Source organism: Crocuta crocuta, unplaced genomic scaffold, assembly GCF_008692635.1.
Source record: "Crocuta crocuta isolate KB4526 unplaced genomic scaffold, BGI_CrCroc_1.0 scaffold89, whole genome shotgun sequence".
Classification (NCBI taxonomy): Eukaryota; Metazoa; Chordata; class Mammalia; order Carnivora; family Hyaenidae; genus Crocuta; species Crocuta crocuta.
The window spans coordinates 74,073-95,114 of record NW_027551559.1 but is presented as its reverse complement, the minus strand read 5'-3'; the positions used below and the strand labels follow the sequence as shown (position 1 = coordinate 95,114).

The following is a 21,042-nucleotide window of genomic DNA, read 5'->3' as shown; positions in this document are numbered from 1 at the left end:
AATGGGAGGAGGAGAAGAGGGAGAAGAAAAGCCAAATTTTAAATAGGAGATGACACACCCATTGCACGTAAAAAGGCAACAAAACTAACCAAGCAAACAAAACCCACCACTGGCTGTGGAGTGGAAAATGGCTTTGGAAAGGGAAGCCAATTAGAAGGATTAGTAACCATTAGCAACAGAGCCCAAAAGGTTCTGATTAATGGAAAAAATCACCTCAGGGCGAAAGTGAAAGGTGGCTTGTGTGAGTGTGCCTTGCGTTCTCTCCTGGTCACATTTCATAAATGCCTGGGAGGTGGAAGACAGCCTTCATCTTTAAGGGTCTAAGAGTTGAGGGGCGCCTGGGTGGCTTAGTCGGTTAAGCGTCTGACTTCCGCTCAGGTCATGATCTCAGGGCTCACGTATTCAAGTCCCATGTCGGGCTCTGTGCTGACAGCTCAGAGCCTGGAGCCTGCTTAGGATTCTGTGTCTCCCTCTCTCTCTGCCCCTCCCCAGCTTGTTCACGGTCTTTCTCTCTCTCTCAAATATAAACAAACATTGAAAAAGTTATAAAGGTTGAGAGTGTGCGATCAAAGCCCTGGCGGGTTGAGGCAGTGAACCAGATCCAGGAACATGAACTTGAGCAGGGTTACGTGTCTACTCCTAATCTAAAAAGCACAGAGCCTGCACGCAGGATCTGTGTGCTTCCCTTGCCAGGTTCTGGACGAACTAAAAGGTGGCCATGAGGAGTCAGAGATTTTTAAAATGTCAGCTCAGTGATAAAACCTGCATGCCCCGCTTGTGTGGCCCGATGGGCTTGCTAAGCCTTGCCCGAGCTGAGCTCACGCCTGAAGGTCACTCCCTGAGCAGTTTCTCCCAAATCTGCCCTCAGACCAGGCCCTTGGGAAGGAGGCAGGTGAGAGAGGGCTGGGGCAGGGGCCGGAGCCAGGTGTCCAGGAAAGATGTCCGGCAGGACATCTGAGGACGGTGGGATGAAAGAGCAGACCCTCCCTCCCCCTTCAGAGGTTGGGAGACCTACCCCAGCAACAGGGCTTTAAGTTGATGGCAGGCTAATTGCGTCAGGCTTTTGTTTCTCAGCTATACGATACTGACTAATACAGTCTCAGGCTGTGTGCCTACTGTGCATCATCTAGAATCAGGTTCAGCAAAGCACGGTCCATGGGCTGAATCTGGTTCTATGGCCTGTGACCTAAGAATGGTTTTGACTTTTTTTAGTGGTTGGAAAGAAAAAAAAAAATCAAACATGGGAAACTTCTATGAAATTCGGCTCTCAGTGTCTGTAAATAAGGTTTTCTTGGAACTCAGCCTCACTGCATGTTGTCTAACGGCTGTTTTTCGGTCAGGGCCCATTTGGGTACTTGGGACAGAGACCAGATGGCAGACAAGCTAAAATGCTTGCTCTCTGACCCTATACAAGAAAACTGGCTGACCCCCGACCGAGAATGAGGGAGTCGTCATGTTTTTGAATTGTCTCCTGGGTGGGTCACGCCAGAACATCGCGTTCTGTCCTGTGGTCCCACTTTAAGTGTGGANCCAACCTGGGTCATAGGACTGACAGACAACGGGAATGCCTAACCTCGAAGAGAAGCAAGCACAGTGGAAATGATAGCTGCCTTCTACGGTTGTGCTTGTTAATTGTTTTGAATTCTTAGAAGAGAATTGCTCCAGGAAGGCAGTTATGAGGTTAATTGAAAGGGCGCTGACCTTGAGTCAGAGCCTGTTGGTTCAAGTTCAGACTTCTACTTGCTTTCTCTGGGCTTCAGTTTCTTCATCTCAAAACTGATGGGGTGCACGTGACGGCCCATCAGATGACCAGGTCCACAGCGAATTAAGATTCCGCCTTCACCTCAGAGGTGTTTTCAGGCCAGCAGAGGACACAGTCAAAATATGCCTAACTGACCTGTGGTGTAGACAGAGTGTGGCAGCCAGGGGCAGGGGTGGGGAGAGCACTCTCTACACCGCTCTGCAGAGCGGCTGGTGTGAATCAGACCTTGGAGAACAAATGGAACTCCAGCCTTCGCCCAGAGCATTCTGTGATCCTGTGAAAGACTTGAAGTGTGTTGCACAGAAGAGCAATCTGACATGTTCCTCATGACTCCGAGCAGTAACGATTCGAGCTGTGGCTGCAGATCTGAGCACGCCCGCCTCCTGCTCAGGGACTTTCCCTGCTCAGCAGGCAGCATCGGCATCTCTAACGGGGTCTACAGGCCCAGCTGCGCCCAGCCCCTCACCTGCCTGGCCTTGTGAACTCCTGCGTCTCCCCGGGGCTCCGCTCTGGCTCCCGGGGGACCCGGTCAGGTACCCACGTGACTTCTGCTGACGGAGCCACGTTTCTGTGGAGCATCGGCTCCGTTGTGCCCCCGAAAACAAGGAGAGGTCAGCTTGCGTCGGCGATTATGACACCAGCCCTTGGCCTGGGTTCGGCCTGCAAGAGGAGCTTCTTCTATATTCATTGAGTAATGATAGACTTTGATCAATGAAGAGAGAAATATTCCAGAAAAGGAAGTGGTCTCCCACACATGGGAGCGAGTTCCCAGCCCCAGAGGGGCAGGGGAGATTGTCACAGGGACGCAGGGGGAGAGTTTCAATTTGCACTGTGGTTACATGCACACTTTCGTGGCTGGTGTTTAATTTCGTCCACCCCTCTGTTATCACTGATGGTCTCCTCCACTAGGGAGGTGTTTTGAGATTCTTGAAGCTCAGTGGTTTGGCTGAGGTCCTGCAGTTAGAAAATGGCAGAGTGAAGACAGACTTGCCGGCTGGTTCCGCCAGGTCAGGGCCAAGGAGAGTGTCTGGGTGGATCAGGTGATCCTGGAGTGTTGAGACTTTTCTCCAGAAGGAGTTACAACTTGCTGGTCCACAGAAGCCTATCCCCACCTCACAGCTCTTGTATTTTTATAGTTGGGAGGGTTCAAAATCCCCTACGCATGATTAGAAGATTAAACTTCTCTTTTAAAGTGATGGATTGCAGTTAACTCCCCTGAACTTGTGCCCTAGTAAATGGAAAAACTCTGAGCTATGACATTGTTACACACACACGCACACACGCACAGCCCTGTGAGTGTTTGGCAAGGAGCAGTTTCCTGTTGTATTTACTGACATTCAGTTTAACAGGAGCCTTGGGTAAAAACATGCCCAGTCCCGTGGGGACTGTGCTCCGAGCCTAAGTGGGTTGCATGACAGGGTTACAGCTGAATGTCTCACTGGTCATGACTTTCTAGATAAAAACCTTCCCCTTGGTGGCTCTCTTCCTCAGTGATACTGATCTTGCACTTTTTGGTTATAGTCCTTTACTAAGTGGAAGATTGTCATTGTTTAATTGAGCAGAATTCATATTGAAATTTACAAAAGCTTACAAAGTCTTTTGCCCTCACCCTTGTTAAGAGGGTATTTTTTTTTTCCCTCTGTAACTGATAGGAAAACAAACAGCTAGCCTGTGAATTTTCAAGAAGCAAGACCACTTAAGCCTGGTCCTTTCCACCGCTGTGCTGACTTGTAAAGATTCTCCGGCGGTCCCCCCGCGCTCCAGATGACTGAGAAGCCTTGCTGCCATCCCAGGATTTGTTCTGTGTGTTTATCCTTGGGCTTGCATCCTGCTTAGTTTAGTTGTTTGGACTAACGTACATTATGTTGCTTTATTCACCAGCCTCTCGGTTTCTCAGAATTAACCTCAGAGAGAGACGACCAGCTTGGGGATGGAGGCCTGCCTGCCACGTGGGCGTCGAGCTCACAGGAGCTGGCGTTATTTTGCGTCCCTGCAGCGAGACCCCCTCCCTCCCCAACGCCAGATGTGCTGACCCTGGGTCGCGCAGGTCGGGGCTCTGTGGGCCTAGACAAGCCGGCCAGTAGCCCTCCTGACGGGAGGGCATCTTGTCACTTCACCATGAGCTCCTTCAGGACAGAGCATATGACTTTCCGCTGCCTGCCAGCCCAGGGTGAGGGTTTGCGGGGAGAAAGTGTAACCAGAGAAAGACTAGCAGGAGAAAGGAAGGCCCTTCCAGACCTTCCTGGGTCCCGGCACCACTGGGCGGATGATCAGACCTCTCTGCAGTACTTCCCACCTTTGGTTAGAATAACCCGAAAGCCACATTCACTTTTTCAGAGCAGATGGTGCTCCACGACTCAGCTCAGAAAAGTGTGAAAAGCTTACCAACGCCTCTTTGTCCAGGTCACCCACCAACCGCTTCACTCCTCTGGCTGCAGAAAGTGTGAAGCTGTCCTGGGGCCCCACCTGGCCCCCCTCTGCTTCCTGATCCATCAGTCTGTTTCTCTAGGGCTCTGTCTCCCCTGCCTCCTGCTAATTAACCATAATGTGGAATTGACGCAGAAGGAGGAGCTGTTGAAGTCATTAAATTACATTTAGTATCTTTTTTTTTTAACAAGATGACATTAATGCATGTATTTCTTCACTCCTTCTGCTCTCAAACATCTAAATTAAATTGCCTTTTACGTCTTTTGGCTCAGGCCTCATCTCCCCCCTCCGTGGCCCACTAGGTAGCCTCTGATCTGCTTTCAGGAGAAAGTCAATAGCCGGATGCAGTTGGCTGTGTAGACGTATGGAGGGAGAGGTGCCGTGGTTGGCTGCACCATGAGTAAGATTGGGAGAAAAGTGGAGGCAGGGTCGGATGGGCTCTCTGGGCCAAGGAAACCACTGGATGTTTTGAGGGTGAGGGAGACCCTGAGGAGTTTCCATGAGAAGGAGCCCAGGGCCCCAGGGTGGGGGAAGGGGAGGGGGGGCCTGCCATGTGCATAATCACTCTGTTTCCGCTGTTCAGTGTCTTTTGGTTTTGTTTTCAGGGTTTGTTTTTTTTTTTTCTTTTTGGTTTCCTGTGTTAATGTTTGAATTTTTTCAGCTTTGGTACATTTTAGGGAATGGAAAAAATTCTAAGTAGAATTTTACCACAAAAGGTGGCTCTCTTTTTTTTTTTTTTTCCTTTTCAGTTCTAGTCAGTGGTCTCGTCTGCCATATACAGTTTGAGCGATGGCAGATCCGATTTTACTTTCAGATAGCCCCGTTGTTGACTTCAGGACTCTGGTGCAATCACTCACGGATCTAACTACTGAAGGATAACTCCTTCCCACAGTGTGCGTGGGGGTCTTTCACGGGTCTTTGTGCTGAAGATCGGGGGGATGTGTGAGACCTAATTAATCCACTTGCCAGTAGGACAGAAATGTATGGCGGCCTCGTTGCAGTCACCACTTGGGTTGTCCATTCCAAAAGTACTAAGCCCGGGTCCTCTTGGCCAGGGGAGGGGAGGCTGGGCCCGGGCTGAATTCTCCCCGAATTCTCTCCCTGGGCTGGTGCACAGAGGACCCCCGTGAAGAGCCTGACATGAGAGACTTTATCCCCTGTCAGCTGTATTTGGGGAAATGAGATTTGACTCATGAGATCATCCAGGTCAAGTTCGTGACAGTGTTTGGCAAGGCACCGCATTTGTGGTACTGTCTACATCTGTTGCTTTGGAGTTATAAACCGGTTATTGACACACACGGGAAAATTTTTGATTTTCATTCTCTTTTTAAAGAGTCTCAGTTCCACATGCCGTAGCAAAGTTAATTTGAAGACTTACTAGCTGCCTCAGTCACAGATAGGCGGCCGAGTGACGAGGCACGCTCTCTGGCACCACGTTGCCCCGCCTTGGAATTCCAGCTTTACCACTTACGTATTTAACCTTTCTCTCCCTTGCACCCTCATCTGCAAAATCAGGGTGGTTAGAGTAGTAGCAATAAGGCTAATAATCCACATGGACTGGGGACTTAGGCTTTGTCAGGCGGCTTGCTCAGCGCTTCCCTAACGTTTCCACTCAGCCTCACAACCAGAGGCACAATCCCAGACCAAAACCGCACTGCCCCGTGTGACTGTGCAGGAAGGATCATGAGGGCCAGCGTGGCATTCCCTGTGTTCCAGGCACTGTCGCATCGTGTGGAGAAGCAGAAGCCCAGTGCAGGGCCCGGTGGGGGCCAGGGCCTCCTGACCACGGTGGGGCAGCCTTTGCAGGAGTAAGTGAGAGAATTACTTTAGTTTTTTTAAGTTTATTTATTTATTTTGAGAGAGAGTGAAAGCAAGAGAAAGCGCACACGTGCAGAGGGGAGGGGCAGGGAGAGAGAGAGAGAGAGAGAATCCCAAGCAGGCTCTGAGCTGACAGCGCAGACTTGAACTCTGACGCAGGGCTCGAACTCATGAACCATGAGATCATGACCTGAGCCAAGACCAAGAGTTGGACGCTTACCTGACTGAACCACCCAGGCGCCCCAAGAGAATGACTGGAAAGCACATAGCATGGCTCTGGCTTATATTTTAATTATCAACGGAGCCATACTTTTCCCTTCTAAAACACTGCACTTCCTCTCCTTAGATGAAGAAGCCCCACTCCTTATGATATTTTCATATACAGTACGGACACCGCAGGATTGTCTGTGAGCTGCAGCCACTTACCCGGGACTTCAGGGACCCCACTACCAGCTTGCTCCCTGGCACCCACACCAGCCACCACATTCATGCACCCTGGTCCTTCTTTGGTTTGAGTCACTTGACCACGAACTGCCAGTTAGGTAGGGGGAAGCCAGGAGTTTAAGTTTGTATTCTAGGTTTGCACGGAAAAGGCATACTGAGACCTCGCATGTTTTTTTTTTTTTTCTAATAAGTTGATCATATCCCTTTCCTGGGTTGGAGGTGGGCTTAATTTCGAGGATAAGGGCATCAGGCTAAGGAAGTGTGTTGTGTGTGTGTGTGGGAGTGAGGAGAGCCACCTCTGCCCTGGAAGCCCTGGGCAGCAGCCATGGAATGGCCTCGTGCTTGGGAGAAGGCCTGGCTTAGGGACTCAAATCAAGTTCCCAGAAGGCCTGGCAGTAACTCCACGACTGTAATGTGGTGGTTAGTCTGTGACAGATGAGAGCAGTGTGCCCCATGGAGGGCGCGGCTGCCAGACCTCACCTCAGTGACGGCAGGCCCGCCAAGTCCACACAAACACAAGCACCACCCAGTGGGAAATAGGCAGATGCTCTAAAAGGCTCTTCATGGAAGAAGAAATGTGAATTGTTCCTACAGAAATGCGCACGGCTGTGAGAAATCGACCAGAACTGGGGCTCAAGGACATAGGGACACTCGTACACGTGAAGGGGGTGCGGTAGGCGGTTTGTTTTGGAAGGTGCTTTGGCAATATCTGTCAAAACTAAAAATGTACACACCCTTCCTTGATCCAGGGTTTCCCTTCTTAAAATTATCCTAAAAGCTACTGGGAGCCCACAAGGACTACTGGGGGATAATGTCGTTCTCAGCAGTGTTTGTAAGAGTGAAAAACGGGAAATAATCCAGATGGTTTGTTGGTAAGGCAGTGTATTATGTTACATATATGATGCTCTTTCATTTTTAAATTTTTTTTTTTGAGAAAGAGAGTTGGGGAGGGGTAGAGAGAGATAGAAAGAGGGAGAGAGAAAATCCCAAGCAGGCTGCATGCTATCGGCACAGAGCCCAATGCAGGGCTCAGTCCCACGAACCATGAAATCATGACCTGAACCAAAATCAAGAGTCGGCTACTTAACCAGGAGAGCCAGTCAGGCACCCCATATGATGGGTTACACGTCTACTAAAATATTATGCATTCTTTAAAAAGAATAATGTAGATCTATATGTAGTTAAATAAAAAGATGTCTAATGTGTATGAAGAGAAAAAACAAACTGTAAATCCATGTGTAATATTCCATTTTTCTAGGAAAAGTTTATAAATACATTTAAAAATTATGTATTGCATAGACAAAGTTCTAATTCTTCCTGAATTTAAGGAGTTACTAAAAGTATTTACATATGTCAGAATTTTTCACAGTTGGGAAATCATTGTGAATTAATAAAAATCTAAATTGTAGATGTAAAGGCAGCATAGCTTTACATTTTTAAACAACTTACACAAAGTTTTACTAAATAGCTAGGCAGGAGTAGGTGTATAGTGAAGAGCTAATGAATTATTCTAAACAGATGAGTACGTGTTTTTGAAAATGTCCTTTTAAACTGAGAGCTTTCCCCCTGAGATCAGGAACACGACAGGGATATCCACTCTGACCACTGTTTAACATAGTGCCGGAAGTCCTAACATCAGCGTCAGACAAGAAAATGAAATAAAAGGCATAAAAATTGTCAAAGAGGTAGTCAAACTACGTTTTGCAGCTGACATGATACTCTACCTGGAAAACCCAAAAGACTCCACCAAAAAGCTCCTAGAACTGATACAGGAATTCAGCAAAGTCTCAGGATACAAAATCAATGTACAGAAATTGGTTGCACTTCTATACACCAATAATGAAGTGACAGAGAAATCAAGAAATCGATCCCATTTACAATTGCACCAAGAACCATAAAATACCTAGGAATAAACCTAACCAAAGATGTAAAAGATCTGTATGCTGAAAACTATAGAAAACTAACAAAGCAAATTGAAGAAGACACAAAGAAATGGGAAAATATTCCATGCTCATGGATTAGAAGAATAAATATTGTTAAAATGTCTGTACTGCCCAAAGCAATCTACACATTCAATGCAATCCCAATCAAAATTGCACTGGCTAGAACAAACAATCCTAAAATTTGTATGGAACCACAAAAGACCCCCAATAACCAAAGTAATGTTGAGAAAGAACACCAAAGTGGGAGGCATCACCATCCCAGACATTAGCCTCTACTACAAAGCTGTAATCATCAAGACAGTATGGTATTGGCACAAAAACAGCCACATAGACCAATGGAACAGAATAGAGAACTCAGAATTAGACCCACAAATGTATGGCCAACTAATCTTTGACAAAGCAGAAATGAGTATCCAATGGAAAAAAAGGCAGTCTCTTTAGCAAATGGTGCTGAGAAAACTGGACAGGACAGCAACATGCAGAAGAATGAAACTAGAACACTTTTTTACACCATACACAAAAATAAACTCAAAATGGATGAAAGACCTGAATGTGAGACAGGAAACCATTAAAACTGTAAAGGAGAAAACAGGCAACAACCACTTTGAGCTCAGCCGCAGCAATTTCTTGCTCAACACGTCTCCGAAGGCAAGGGAATTAAAAGCAATAATGAACTATTGGGACCTCATCAAGATACAGAGCTTCTGCACTGCAAAGGAAACAATCAACAAAACTAAAAGGCAACTGATGGAATGGGAAAAGATGTTTGCAAATGACATATCGGTTAAAGGGTTAGTATCCAAAATCTATAAAGAGCTTACTAAACTCAACACCCCAAAAAACAAACAAATCAGTGAAGAAATGGGCAGAAGACATGAATAGACACTTTTCCAAAGAAGACAACCAGGTGGCCAACAGACACATGAAAGATACTCAACGTCACTCATCATCAAGGAAACACAAGTCAAAACCACACTGAGATGCCACCTCACACCAGTCAGAGTGGCTAAAATGAACAACTCAGGAAACTACAGATGCTGGCGAGGATGCGGAGGAACGGGAACCCTCTTGCACTGTTGGTGGGAATGCAAACTGGTGCAGCCCCTCTGGAAAACAGTGTGGAGGTTCCTCAAAAAATTACAAACAGGACTACCCAATGACCCAGGAATAGCACTGCTAGGAATTTATCCAAAGGATACAGGAGTGCTGATCACGGGGGCACATGTTTATAGGGCTGCTTTCAACAATAGCCAAACTATGGAAAGACCCTAAATGTCCACCAACTGATGAATGTATAAAGATGTGGTTTATATATGCAATGGAATACTACTTGGCAATGAGAAAGAATGAAATCATGCCATTTACAGCAACGTGGATGCAACTGGAGGGTGTTAGGCTAAGTGAAGTCAGTCAGTCAGAGAAAGACAGGTGTGTATGTTTTCACTCATGTGGAACTTGAGAAACTTAACAGAAGACTGTGGGGGAAGGGGAGAGGCAAAATAGTTACAAACAGAGGGAGGGAGGCAAACCATAAGAGACTCTTAAATACAGAGAACATACTGAGGGTTGGTGGGGTGATGGGGGGAGAGGGAAATGGGTGATGGCATGGAGGAGAGCACTTGTTGGGATGAGCACTGGGTGTTGTATGGAAGCGATGAATCATGGGAATCTACCCCCCAAACCGAGAGCACACTGTACACACTGTTATGTTAGCCAGTTTGACAATAAATTATATTTTTAAAAAATAGCAACCAACATTTAAAAAATGTCCTTTTAAGTAATTGCAAATATGTCTATTTTTATTTACTGGTAATTTTATTTCTTTGTTTGCCAGTAAATTCTTGTGAGAGTTTAAATGTATATCAAGTATCTGTATGGTAAAAAATGCTAAAAGTTGGGCACCTCTCTGGCTCACTTGGTGGAGCATGTGACCCTTGTACTTGGGGTCATGAGTTCAAGCCCCACACTGGGTGTGGAGACTACTTTTTTTTTTTAAAAAGCTAAAATTGTAGATTCTGAATTGCTGAGACTTTTGCTACCATTAATTACTGGAATTTTACTAAACCTTGTGCCAGGGAGAGAACGATTTCACAACGATCCCCAGGAGGTTTGGCCACTATTCAAAAGTTCTCTTCCTCATTTGTACTTCGGCATTTTACATGCTCAAGCATCATATAATTGGGAATGTGCTGCACATAGTAAGATATTGCAAGTATGCAGTTGGAGCTCTCGAGGCCCATTCATTCTCTCTGGTCAAGTCAGGAACTGCAGCGTGGACCATATGCAGCACCTCCGTCTCTACCTCACAGGTCTGCTCAGAGCTCCACTTCTTGGAAATGATGTCCATGTGCCTGCGGTTTGGACCACTCATTGTATGTGTTGAGGGGATGCCATCTGTCATGGATCCTAATAATTGAAGAATATCCAAGTGACTTTAGGGACGCCTGGGTGGCTCAGTCAGTTGGGCATCCAACTTTGGCTCAGGTCATGATCTCACGGTTCGTGGGTTTGAGCCCAACGTTGGGCTCTGTGCTGATGCTAGCTTGGAGCCTGGAGCCTGCGTCTTCCTCTCTCTCTGCCCCTCTCCTACTTGAGCTCTGTCTCTCTCTCAAAAAAAATAAATAAACGTTAAAAAAATGTTTAAAAAAAAGAATAAGTGGCTTTAAAATTTCTAAAAAGGGGGTGGGAGGCACCTGGGTCACTCAGTCAATTGCGTGTCCAACTCTTGATTTCAGCTCAGGTCATGTGGGATTGAGTCCCTCACTGGGCTCCACACTGAGCATAGAGCCTGCTTGAGATTCTCTACCCCCCCCTCCCCATTTCCCACTGCCTCCAGTTGTGCTCTCTCTCTCTCTACTTAAAAAATAACAAAAACCCAGGTGGGCAGATGTGCATGGTGATGGTACCACTGGAGGACCCTGGTGTTGAGCAGAATCCCTCCTGGAACCATTCTTGGATTTAGCAGATACGCAGCACAGCGTGCGCTCTTAATTTCATTCCATCTTTCTCCAGGGAGATCAGTACTTTCCCCCAATATTACAGTCAAGGCCATTAGGAGTAGAGAAGTGAGGTTTCCCGCAGTCACACGGCCAGAGTCATCAAGACACAGGTTTTGAACAGGTCTGAGGGATTCTGGAACCTATACTCTATGATTATTCCTCACGAATTGTGCGGAACAAAGACATTCTTACATATGACATTGATTATAGGAGAAACGGGTGTTTCTTTAACTTTCAGACTGAACTTTTGAATGCTTTAAAAGCTGTTTCTGTAATCAATGACAGACACTTGGCAGATACAATTAGCAACATATCTCTCTCCCCCCTTAAACAAAGCAGATTTATATAATTATGATGCGTCTTTTTTTATTATTAAATTTTTGTAGGAAGTGACCAGGTTCATGCCTGGACACTGGTCACCAGCCACGCGTTGGATACTGCGTGGAAGATAGCCAAGGGCTCAGTGACACTGGCAGCGTCATTCCTGGTGGCTGCCCTCTGCTACGTGAGGCGGGTGCACTCCTATTTAGGGCACCGGCTGAAATGGTAGGTGGTTGTACTGCCCTCCTGTTTCGCCAATAGACCCTTGCCATCCAAAGTAGATTTTTGATATTATTTTCCCTTTATCTTTTAGGTGGATCGGATATCTGGAGAGAAAATTCAAAAGTAAATATTTTCACGTCTTATTTGTAAGATGCAGAGAGGGTTCAAGAAGGGCGAGGAGAAGGGAAAATTAACTACCTCTCATGTCCGATTTGGTGCAGGGAACCTCAGCGTGGAGGCGGAGGTCGATCTCCTCAGTTACTGTGCAAGAGAGTGGAAGGGAGAGACACCGCGTGCCAAGCTGATGCGGAAGGTGTGTCTGTTTGTCAAGGTCACGGACGATGGAGAATTTGTGTGTAAAAATCAGGACACGAACATTCCACCCTGCTTTACTAAACCCAAAGATCTACTAACACCAGATGTGCCACAATGAACAATCGTGGCTTTTCATGATAGAGCCACGCAGCTGCCAGACAGTGGCTTTGGGCTTTTACCTGGAGCGTGGGCCATGCGGGTGTGGACGATGACATACAGTAGGCTGTCACTTCAGGAAACTCGAGGGTGGCACTCTTTTCAGCTCTGCCCACCAAGCCTACGGGCTCTCTCGACAAGCAGGGGAGACGTCTGTCTCTGCAGGGATTAGGCACCTGGTTGTAAAATATTCTGAGGAGTTTGAGAATTTTCCACAGGACCGAGCTTGCTAACTGTTCCCAGCGGTGCTATCCAACCTTGTCAGCAGCAGGAAATTTTCGTTTCAAGTCCTTTAGAGCGTGTCTTAAAAGTATATAGTATTTTTTTTCAGTGTGGTCACATTGTAGCCGTCATCACCCCTCAATGGCATTCCCTGGCTCCCGGGCTTCCAGGAAGTTACCAGTTGATGGAGCATGACACAGACTCAATACCCACAAATGTCCCTTTAAAATGACGTGTCATCATAGGGCACCTGGGTGCCTCGGTCGGTTAAGCCTCTGACATTTGATATCAACTCAGGTCATGGTCTCCCGGTTCGTGGATTCGAGCCCCTCATTGGGCTCTGCACTAGCAGTGTGGAGCCTGCTTGGGATTCTCTCTCTCTCTCTCTCTCTCTGCCCCTCTCCTGCTCACCTCCCCTGCTCTCAGAATAAAATAAGTGACGTGGTCACATTCATAACTTATAATTGTTCTTGTCTCTGTTGTCCTCTTTCTTTGGGAGTAACACTTCGCTGCCAATACAGCGAATTCGCTTTCTCTATTCCCTTATCCAGGGGATTTGAAAACGCACTTTTTTGCTTTTGTGCGGACAGGCTTACGAGGAGCTGTTTTGGCGGCATCACATCAAATGTGTCCGACAAGTAAAGAGAGATAACTATGATGCGCTGAGGTCAGTGCTGTTTCAGATATTCAGCCAGGGCCTCTCCTTTCCATCGTGGATGAAGGAAAAAGACATTGTGAAGGTACGTCCGCTCACTGGAATGTGGGGGAACATCATGTTGCCAAGAACTATAACGCAGGTTGGCTGGGTCCTCAGTGGGCGGCTTGTGCGTCCTGAGATGGAAGGAGCCTTCGAAGGCCCTGTAGCACCCCTCCACCCCATGGCAGAAGGACTGTCATACTCCGTTGTGTTTGTTTTTAATGCCACCATCTTTTCTCAAGAAAGGCATCCATTCTTCATAAGCAAGGTGGTCTACTGAAACTCACTTTTTTACTCTATACAGTTGTTCAAGTTTTAACACCTAGAACGCTCCAGAGATTCTCCACTGTTCCTCGGGGCACCTGGGTGGCTCAGTCAGTTAAGCCTCCGACTTCAGCTCAGGCCATGATCTCATGATCTCAAGACTTGTGAGTTCGAGCCCCACGTCGGGCTCTGCGCTGACGGCTCGGAGCCTGGAGCCTGCTTCGGATTCCATGTCTCCCTCTCTCTCTGCTCCTCCCCTGCTTGTGCTCTGTCTCTCTCACTCACAAAAATGAATATATTTTAAAGAGAGAGATTCTCCATTGTTCCTTCCCAGCCCTTCTTTCACCCCTGCCCAGGGCCGTCACTGACAGGTCTTGAGACCCGACGGTTTTGCCTTTTCCAGAATGTCATAGAAATGGAACTATCCAGTGTGCAGCCTTTTGAATCTGACTTCTCTCGCTTAGCAAAACGCATCGCAATTCATCCACATTCTGTGAATTTGTAGGTCATTCCTTTGTACTGTTGAGTGGTGTTCTTTGATGTGAGCATGACATAGTTTGTTTATCTGTCCTTCGGTTGAAGGACACCTGACAAATTATTTTTGACCACAAATAAAGCTGTTATAAATATTCCCATACAAGATTTTGTATGAATGAAAGTTTTCATTACTTTTGGGCAAATGCCAGGGAGTAAGATTGTTGGCTCCCGTGGCAGGTATAGGTCTGAGTTCATAAAAACCTACCAAACTGATTTCCAGAGTGGCTCTACCATTTGGCATTTCCACCAGCAGTGTGTAAGAGTTGCAGTTGTTCCGAATTGTAACCAGAATTGTTAGGCTTCGGGCTGTGTGTGTGTGTGTGTGTGTGTGTGTGTGTGTGTATTTTAGCCATTGTGATAGATGTGCACTGGTGTCACTGTGCTTTTACTCGGCATTCTGCTAGCAAGGACGGATGAACATCTTTCCATGTGCTTATTGGCCATCCGTTATTATCTTGTTAGAGAAGTGTCTATTCAAATCTTTTGCCCATTTTTATTTTATCATTGATTGAATTTTGAGATTTCTTTATATATTCTGAATACAAGTGCTTTATCAGATATGTTATTTGCAAATATTTTCTCCCAGTCTGTGCCTTGTTGTTTTTTCATTTTGATGGTATAAGGCAGTACATTCTTTTTTTAAATTCTTTTTTATTTTTTTTAGAAAGTGAGAGAGAGAGAGCATGAGTCTGGGAGAGCGGTAGAGAGGGAGAGAAAGAATCTTAAGCAGACTCCACACTCGCATGGAGCCCGATGCAGGGCTCGATCCCACAACCCTGGGATCATGATTTGAGCTGAAATTGAGAGATGCTCAACCAGCTGAGCCACTGAGGTGCCCTGAGGAAGTACATTTTTTTTCTTTTTAACATTTTTATTTATTATTGAGAGACAGAGACGGAGCAGGAGTGGGGGAGGGGCGGAAAGAGAGGGAGACACAGAATCTGAAGGAGGCTCCAGGTTCTGAGCTGTTAGCACAGAGCCCAACGCAGGGCTCAAACTCACAAACAGTGAGATCATGACCTGAGCTGAAGTCAGAATGTAGGATGTTTAACCTAAGATGTTCATTTAAGGGCAGAGGCACAAAGAAATAGAGAGTATTATAAAGTATATGCATATATGTAGCTGCACACGGTCTATTTCCTTCCCAGTTCTTAACTGAGAGTTGTTTTGATTACTTTAATTTTATCTAGGAAGCACTCATCAAGTGCGCACAGTGTGCCAGCCCCGTGGCCAGCTGCCGGGGACAGAGAATAACAAGCCTTGGGGCTCCCCAAGCTCAACCGGGTGGGGAGATGGATTAGATCCCTTCACTGGATCAGAGTCTTACATATTCTGTGATCTTATTTAATCCCACCCAGAGTCCTGTAAAATGGGTATATTGCCCTTGATTTACGGTGGAGGATGAGGCTAAGAGAGTAAATAATCTGCACTGGATGAGCAGTCTCTTAGCTGATGAGTGACAGAGTGAGGTTTGGACCCCAAAGTACCTTTATTCTAAAGTCCATGTGCTCCCTGATGTGCTATGGAATTCTAGCATTGTTTGCGTAAAAATTATTTCTAAACAGATATACCTAGGCAGTTAAGAAAATGTTTTATGTAGAAAGATTGTTTCATAGACATACTCTTCATGTAGGTTTTCATCAGCTATGAAATCAGCTATGATCGTAAATGAAGAATACGATCTAGGGGGCGCCTGGGTGGCTCAGTCGGTTAAGCGTCCAGCTTTGGCTCAGGTCATGATCTCATGGTTTGTGGGTTCAAGCCCCACGTTGGGCTCTGTGCTGACAGCTCGGAGCCTGGAGCCTGGTTCGGATTTTGTGTCTCCCTTTATCCCTCTCTGCCCTGCTCCTGCTCGTATTCTGTCTCTCTCTCTCAAAAATAAATAAACATTTAAAAAAAGAAGAAGAATATGATCCAGGGGCACCTGGGTGGGTCAACTGGTTGAGCATCCAACCTTTGAATTTTGACTCAGGTCATGATCTCACAGTTGTGAGTTTGAGCCCCACATCGGGCTCCATGCTAGGTGTGGAGCCCACTTAAGATTCTCTCTCTCTCTCTCTCTCTCTCTCTCTGTGGGACACCTGGGTGGCTCAGTGGGTTGAGTGTCTGACTCTTGGTTTTGGCGCAGGTCATGATCTCATGGTTCATAGGACTGAGCTCCATTTCAGCAGACTGAGCATGGAGCCTGCCTAAGATTCTCTCTTTCTCTCCTTCTGCCCCCTCCCCCACTCATGCTCACTTGCATGCTCTCTCTCTCTCTCTCACTCTCTCTCTTAAATAAGTAAGTAAACATTAAAAAAGAAAAAGATTCTCTTTCTGTCTCTGCCCCTCTCCCCTGCTTGTGCTCTTTCTCTCTCAAAAAAAAGAGAATATTGGGGCGCCTGGGTGGCTTAGTCGGTTAAGCGTCCGACCTTCGCTTAGGTCATGATCTCGCGGTTTGTGGGTTCGAGCCCCGCGTCGGGCTCTGTGCTGACTGCCAGCTCAGAGCCTGGAGCCTGTTTCAGTCTGTGACTCCCTCTCTCTCTGACCCTCCCCTGCTCACGCTGTGTCTCTCTCTCTCCTAGAAATAAATAAAAAACATTAAAAAAAAAAAAAGAATATTATCTACGTCACTTAATCCATAAATCTAAAAGAAGAATCTGTAAGTTATTATTTACTTACTGTTACAGTCTTTTTAAATGGAGGTTCCTAAGTGAGGTAAGACCACATACTGTGACACATTCTAAACTGTTCTGTCGTAAACGTTGAGGTACTAATCACAGCTGGCATCTCCTTCCTTTTCAAGCTTCCTGAAAAACTGCTCTTTTCACAAGGTTGTAATTGGATCCAGCAGTACAGTTTTGGTCCTGAGAAGTATACAGGTTCCAACGTGTTTGGAAAATTACGTAAATGTGTGGAATTATTGAAAACGCAGGTGAGTATGTGGGGGGAGAAAAGACGAGGAATGAAAGCACACACCCGGGTGTAGTGACTCTTCCCTGTCACACATGTCACCTGATGCCTCGTGAGGAGGACATGCAGGCAGGGGGGCCTCTCCTGGGAACTGACGATGGACTTTCCTGTTCTCTGTCTTTCCAAGTCATGAACGAGAGCAACGGCGTACGTGCTAGTTAGGCCCGTTACGGGTGCAGGAGGCCTCTGTGGGCTGGCCAGGAAACCTTAACGGTCCTGTGCCTTTGTTTCCCCCAGAAAGATGTGGCCCAGGGCCCAGGCAGGGCACTCAGAAATGCTCTTCTGGAATGTGCCCTGTTAATAACTTGGGGACGCCACAGACGCTATCGTTTGAACTAAGAGTTTTTCTTGCCTTTAATAGACGCAGATTTGGGATTGCTAAAATGAATCCTCCCTGATCAATACCAAAACATTTCAGCGCTGTGGTTTTCTGATGTGTAAAACTGCTATGTGAATAGTGTGTCCCCTGTACAGTTATCATGAGGATTGAATGAGCTAATACATGTGGCTTTAAACAGTGCTTGGCACATGGTGAGTGGGAAAGAATACTAGTTAGTACTGTTCGTCTCTGGAATATCTTCTGGGCCCACCAGTTACATTAAGCGTCTTAGGAAACTGACTTGCTTGGTATTTTACCTAATCAGTGGTGCTGTCTTAAAAAAATATTTAAGCTAGTTATTATAAAAGTAATATATACTTGTAGTTAAAAATATCAGGGTCAAAAGATATAAAATGAAAAGTTAACGGTCCCCTCTATTGATCTTTGGTTTATTTTTATAAGTACTTTATGCCGATGGCGTTGGTATTCACCTCTACCCTGTAACTTTCACTCCCACGTCTGTATTCTCAGTGGACTGAATTTAGTGGAATTAAAGATTATCACAAGAGAGGAAGTATGTGCAACATCCTTTTCTCTGATGCTATTCTGGAATACAAACTTTATGAAGCTTTAAAGTTCATCATGCTGTATCAAGTCACCGAGGTTTACGAACAAATGAAGACGAAAAAGGTCATTCCCAGTCTTTTCCGACTCCTGTTTTCCCGGGAAACATCATCTGACCCTCTGAGCTTCATGATGAACCACCTGAATTCTGTGGGCGACACGTGTGGACTGGAGCAGGTAACTGGGGCCGAAGACTCGAGTTCCGGGCTGCACTGGCAGTGCTTAGACACCCAGCTGTGTGAGGTTTGCTTTCAGTGGTGGTAAACCCAGCGGCAGCGAGGTCGTGGCCTGATGGTACTGCCCCTCCAAGGGGGAAAAGCGGAGCGAAAACCTCACTGCGCCGTGCGGTTTGCTGTGTCCTTCCAACCCAGGGGCCACTGAGTGGTGCTGGAGGCCTTTTTTTTTTTTTAGATGTTTTTTATTTATTTCTGAGAAAGAGAGAGAGAGAGCGTGAGCAGGTGAGGGTCAGAGAGAGAGGGAGACACAGAATGTGAAACAGGCTCCAGGCTCTGAGCTGGCTGTCAGCACAGAGCCCGACGCGGGGCTTGAACCCACGAACCGTGAGATCATGACCTGAGCCAAAGTCGGATGCTTAACCAACTGAGCCGCCCAGGTGCCCCTGCTGGAGGCCTTTCTAGGCTTTCACTCTGTTTCTCAGATGGTGGCCGGTTCTCCCACAGCTGATTTTAACCAAGAGAAAATCCAGCCGGAGAATGAGACAGTGTTGGGGAAAGCGTTCGGCTCCTTCCTGCAGATAGATAGACACGACTGGAAATTTTAGGGGCGCCCGGCTGCCTCGGTCAGAAGAGCAGATGACTTTGATCTCAGGGTCATGAGATGAAGCCCCACGTTGGGTGTAGAGATTATTTAAAAATAATAAATAAACTTTAAGTTAAAAAAACTTATTAAAAACTTTTAAATCCGGACAAGACTTTTTATCCCCATAGAAAAGACTTTTGGTTTTGTTTTCCTTTGTTCTCTCAGGCGGTGTGCAAAATTACCTGACATTTTCATTAAACTTTATCTAAAACCAGTTGGAAAACAGTGTTATTTTAACGTGAGCATCCTTTATTTTTTATTAGCTCCCACCCACCCCCACCAAAGCGTTTCCCCGTAACTTCTTCAAGCTAGTGTACAGAGATGTTTCTCTGCTTGTCCCTGCCTTACACATCGTGGACATTTGTCCCTGATGGTGGTCACTCGGTGGTTCACGCGCGGGTCTGTAAACAAGGGCGTTACTTCCTAAGCCGCAGGAGAGCACGCTCCCTTCTCTGGTGGGGCAGGAAATTGGAAATGTGTGTTCTTGACCTCTCTTTCATCTCTTTTCCAGATCGATATGTTTATTCTTGGACACTCCCTTGAAATAAAGATAAAAGTGTTCAGACTGTTCAAGTTTAACTCCAGAGACTTTGAGGTGTGCTACCCAGACCTGCCGCTCAGGGAGTGGCCCGAGATCTCCCTGCTGACAGAGAATGACCGCCACTACCACATTCCCGTCTTTTAAGTCTGGCACGGACTGGGCACCGGCCCTTGCCATTCACGGCGCTCACACTTTCAAGCCAAGTCCAGTTGGAGAATCAAAGCTGGTGTTGTAACCATTGAAGGGATTTGGACCTTCTTCTCTGGAACTGCAGGGGCCCGGAGCACAGAGGTGCCCGGACGGCATGCCTTTGTTTTCCGGGAATTTCCTCCAAACCAACCTACGTGTGGCTGGTGACTGGCTTGACCTTGTTCATACCACCTCTAGTCATTTCACATGCCACACGCCTTTAAAGGCACCAGGACAGTGAATCTGGGCAGTTCAACAACCGGAAGAAACCGAGAGGAGGAAAGGACTAACCAGGAAAGAATTTGTCTCTAACCTTGATGTTTCCATTAGGAACCTTGTCTTTGACTAATTTGGGATCGTTATAAACGTGGCCTTATTTTATAAGCATTACTTTTCCAGGAATCTTTATGGTATATTGATTTTCTAGAACCACTTGATTAACTGTAAAACTATGTGTATGGGGTATGTGTGTATACACACACATATTCACACGTGTATACATTGTATAGTTTTATATATACAAATATGAGCACATACACACAAATAATCACTACTCTGTAACGTTGTATAATTTGTTTTATATCGCTTTACAATTTTTTGTTACTATTGCATCTGGCCAGCTGAATATGTTTTATGATTAAAAAAAGATGAATTCTGTAGATTAAGGCTACTGGATATTATTGAACTATTATGAAATATTAAACTGTGGTGTAGCTAATGTGTATTTAATGTGCGGTAGGCAGAATACTGCCACCGCCTGATCACCATGCCTGTGTCCAAATCCCCAGGACCTGGGAATGTGTTGGGTTAGAGGGCAAAGAAGAATAAGGTTGCAGGTGGAATGAAGGTACTAATCTGACCTGGGAGGCTGTTCTGGGTTCTCCAGGTGGGCCCAGTATAATCCCAAAGGTCCTTAAAAGGGGAGGAGAGGAATTGGAGAAGGTCAGGGTCGGAGGGAAATGTGAAATACAGAACAGAGAGAGAGAGAGAGAGAGATGTGATATTTCTGGCTTTGAAGATGAAGGAAGGAGCCCTGACCCACGGAATGTGGACAGTCTCTGACCAGAAGAGGACAGAGTCCCCCCTAGAGCCCTCGGAAAGGAACGCGGCCCTCCCCACGCCTGGATTTTAGCCCAGTGGAACCCGTGTCCGAGATCCAACCTACAGAACTGTAAGATAACACATCTGTGGTGTTTAAGCCACTAAGTTTATGGTAATGTGTTAGAGCAGCAAGACAGCTAATACACTCAAGGAAGCTAGTTTTTGGTCATCTTTATTTTGGGACTACTTTTCTCGTTTATTTTGGTAATCTTTATTTTGAAGGTACTTTGCTAGGCTGTTTTGAACGTCCATAAATACCAAATAACTTTTAAAGTCTTGCCTAATGGCATGCTATGTCAAAGTTACAAATCCTTTCTAAGAGCAACTTAACATTTTTGATGCCAACGTTTTCGCCCATGTTCACACTGCT

General features: G+C 46.2%; 1 protein-coding gene across 1 annotated transcript in view; it reads left to right on the top strand.

The window, feature by feature from the left end:
- OTULINL (OTU deubiquitinase with linear linkage specificity like) overlaps positions 1 to 21,042 on the top strand; it is a 30,771-nt gene extending 9,729 nt beyond the window's left edge. Inside the window, exons 4-10 of the mRNA XM_077749450.1 lie at positions 11,780 to 11,939; positions 12,028 to 12,059; positions 12,158 to 12,249; positions 13,220 to 13,369; positions 16,913 to 17,041; positions 17,930 to 18,199; positions 19,353 to 21,042. Coding sequence (XP_077605576.1) covers positions 11,780 to 11,939; positions 12,028 to 12,059; positions 12,158 to 12,249; positions 13,220 to 13,369; positions 16,913 to 17,041; positions 17,930 to 18,199; positions 19,353 to 19,526 — 1,007 coding nt within the window. The 3' untranslated portion in view covers positions 19,527 to 21,042. The remainder of the gene's footprint in view (positions 1 to 11,779; positions 11,940 to 12,027; positions 12,060 to 12,157; positions 12,250 to 13,219; positions 13,370 to 16,912; positions 17,042 to 17,929; positions 18,200 to 19,352) is intronic.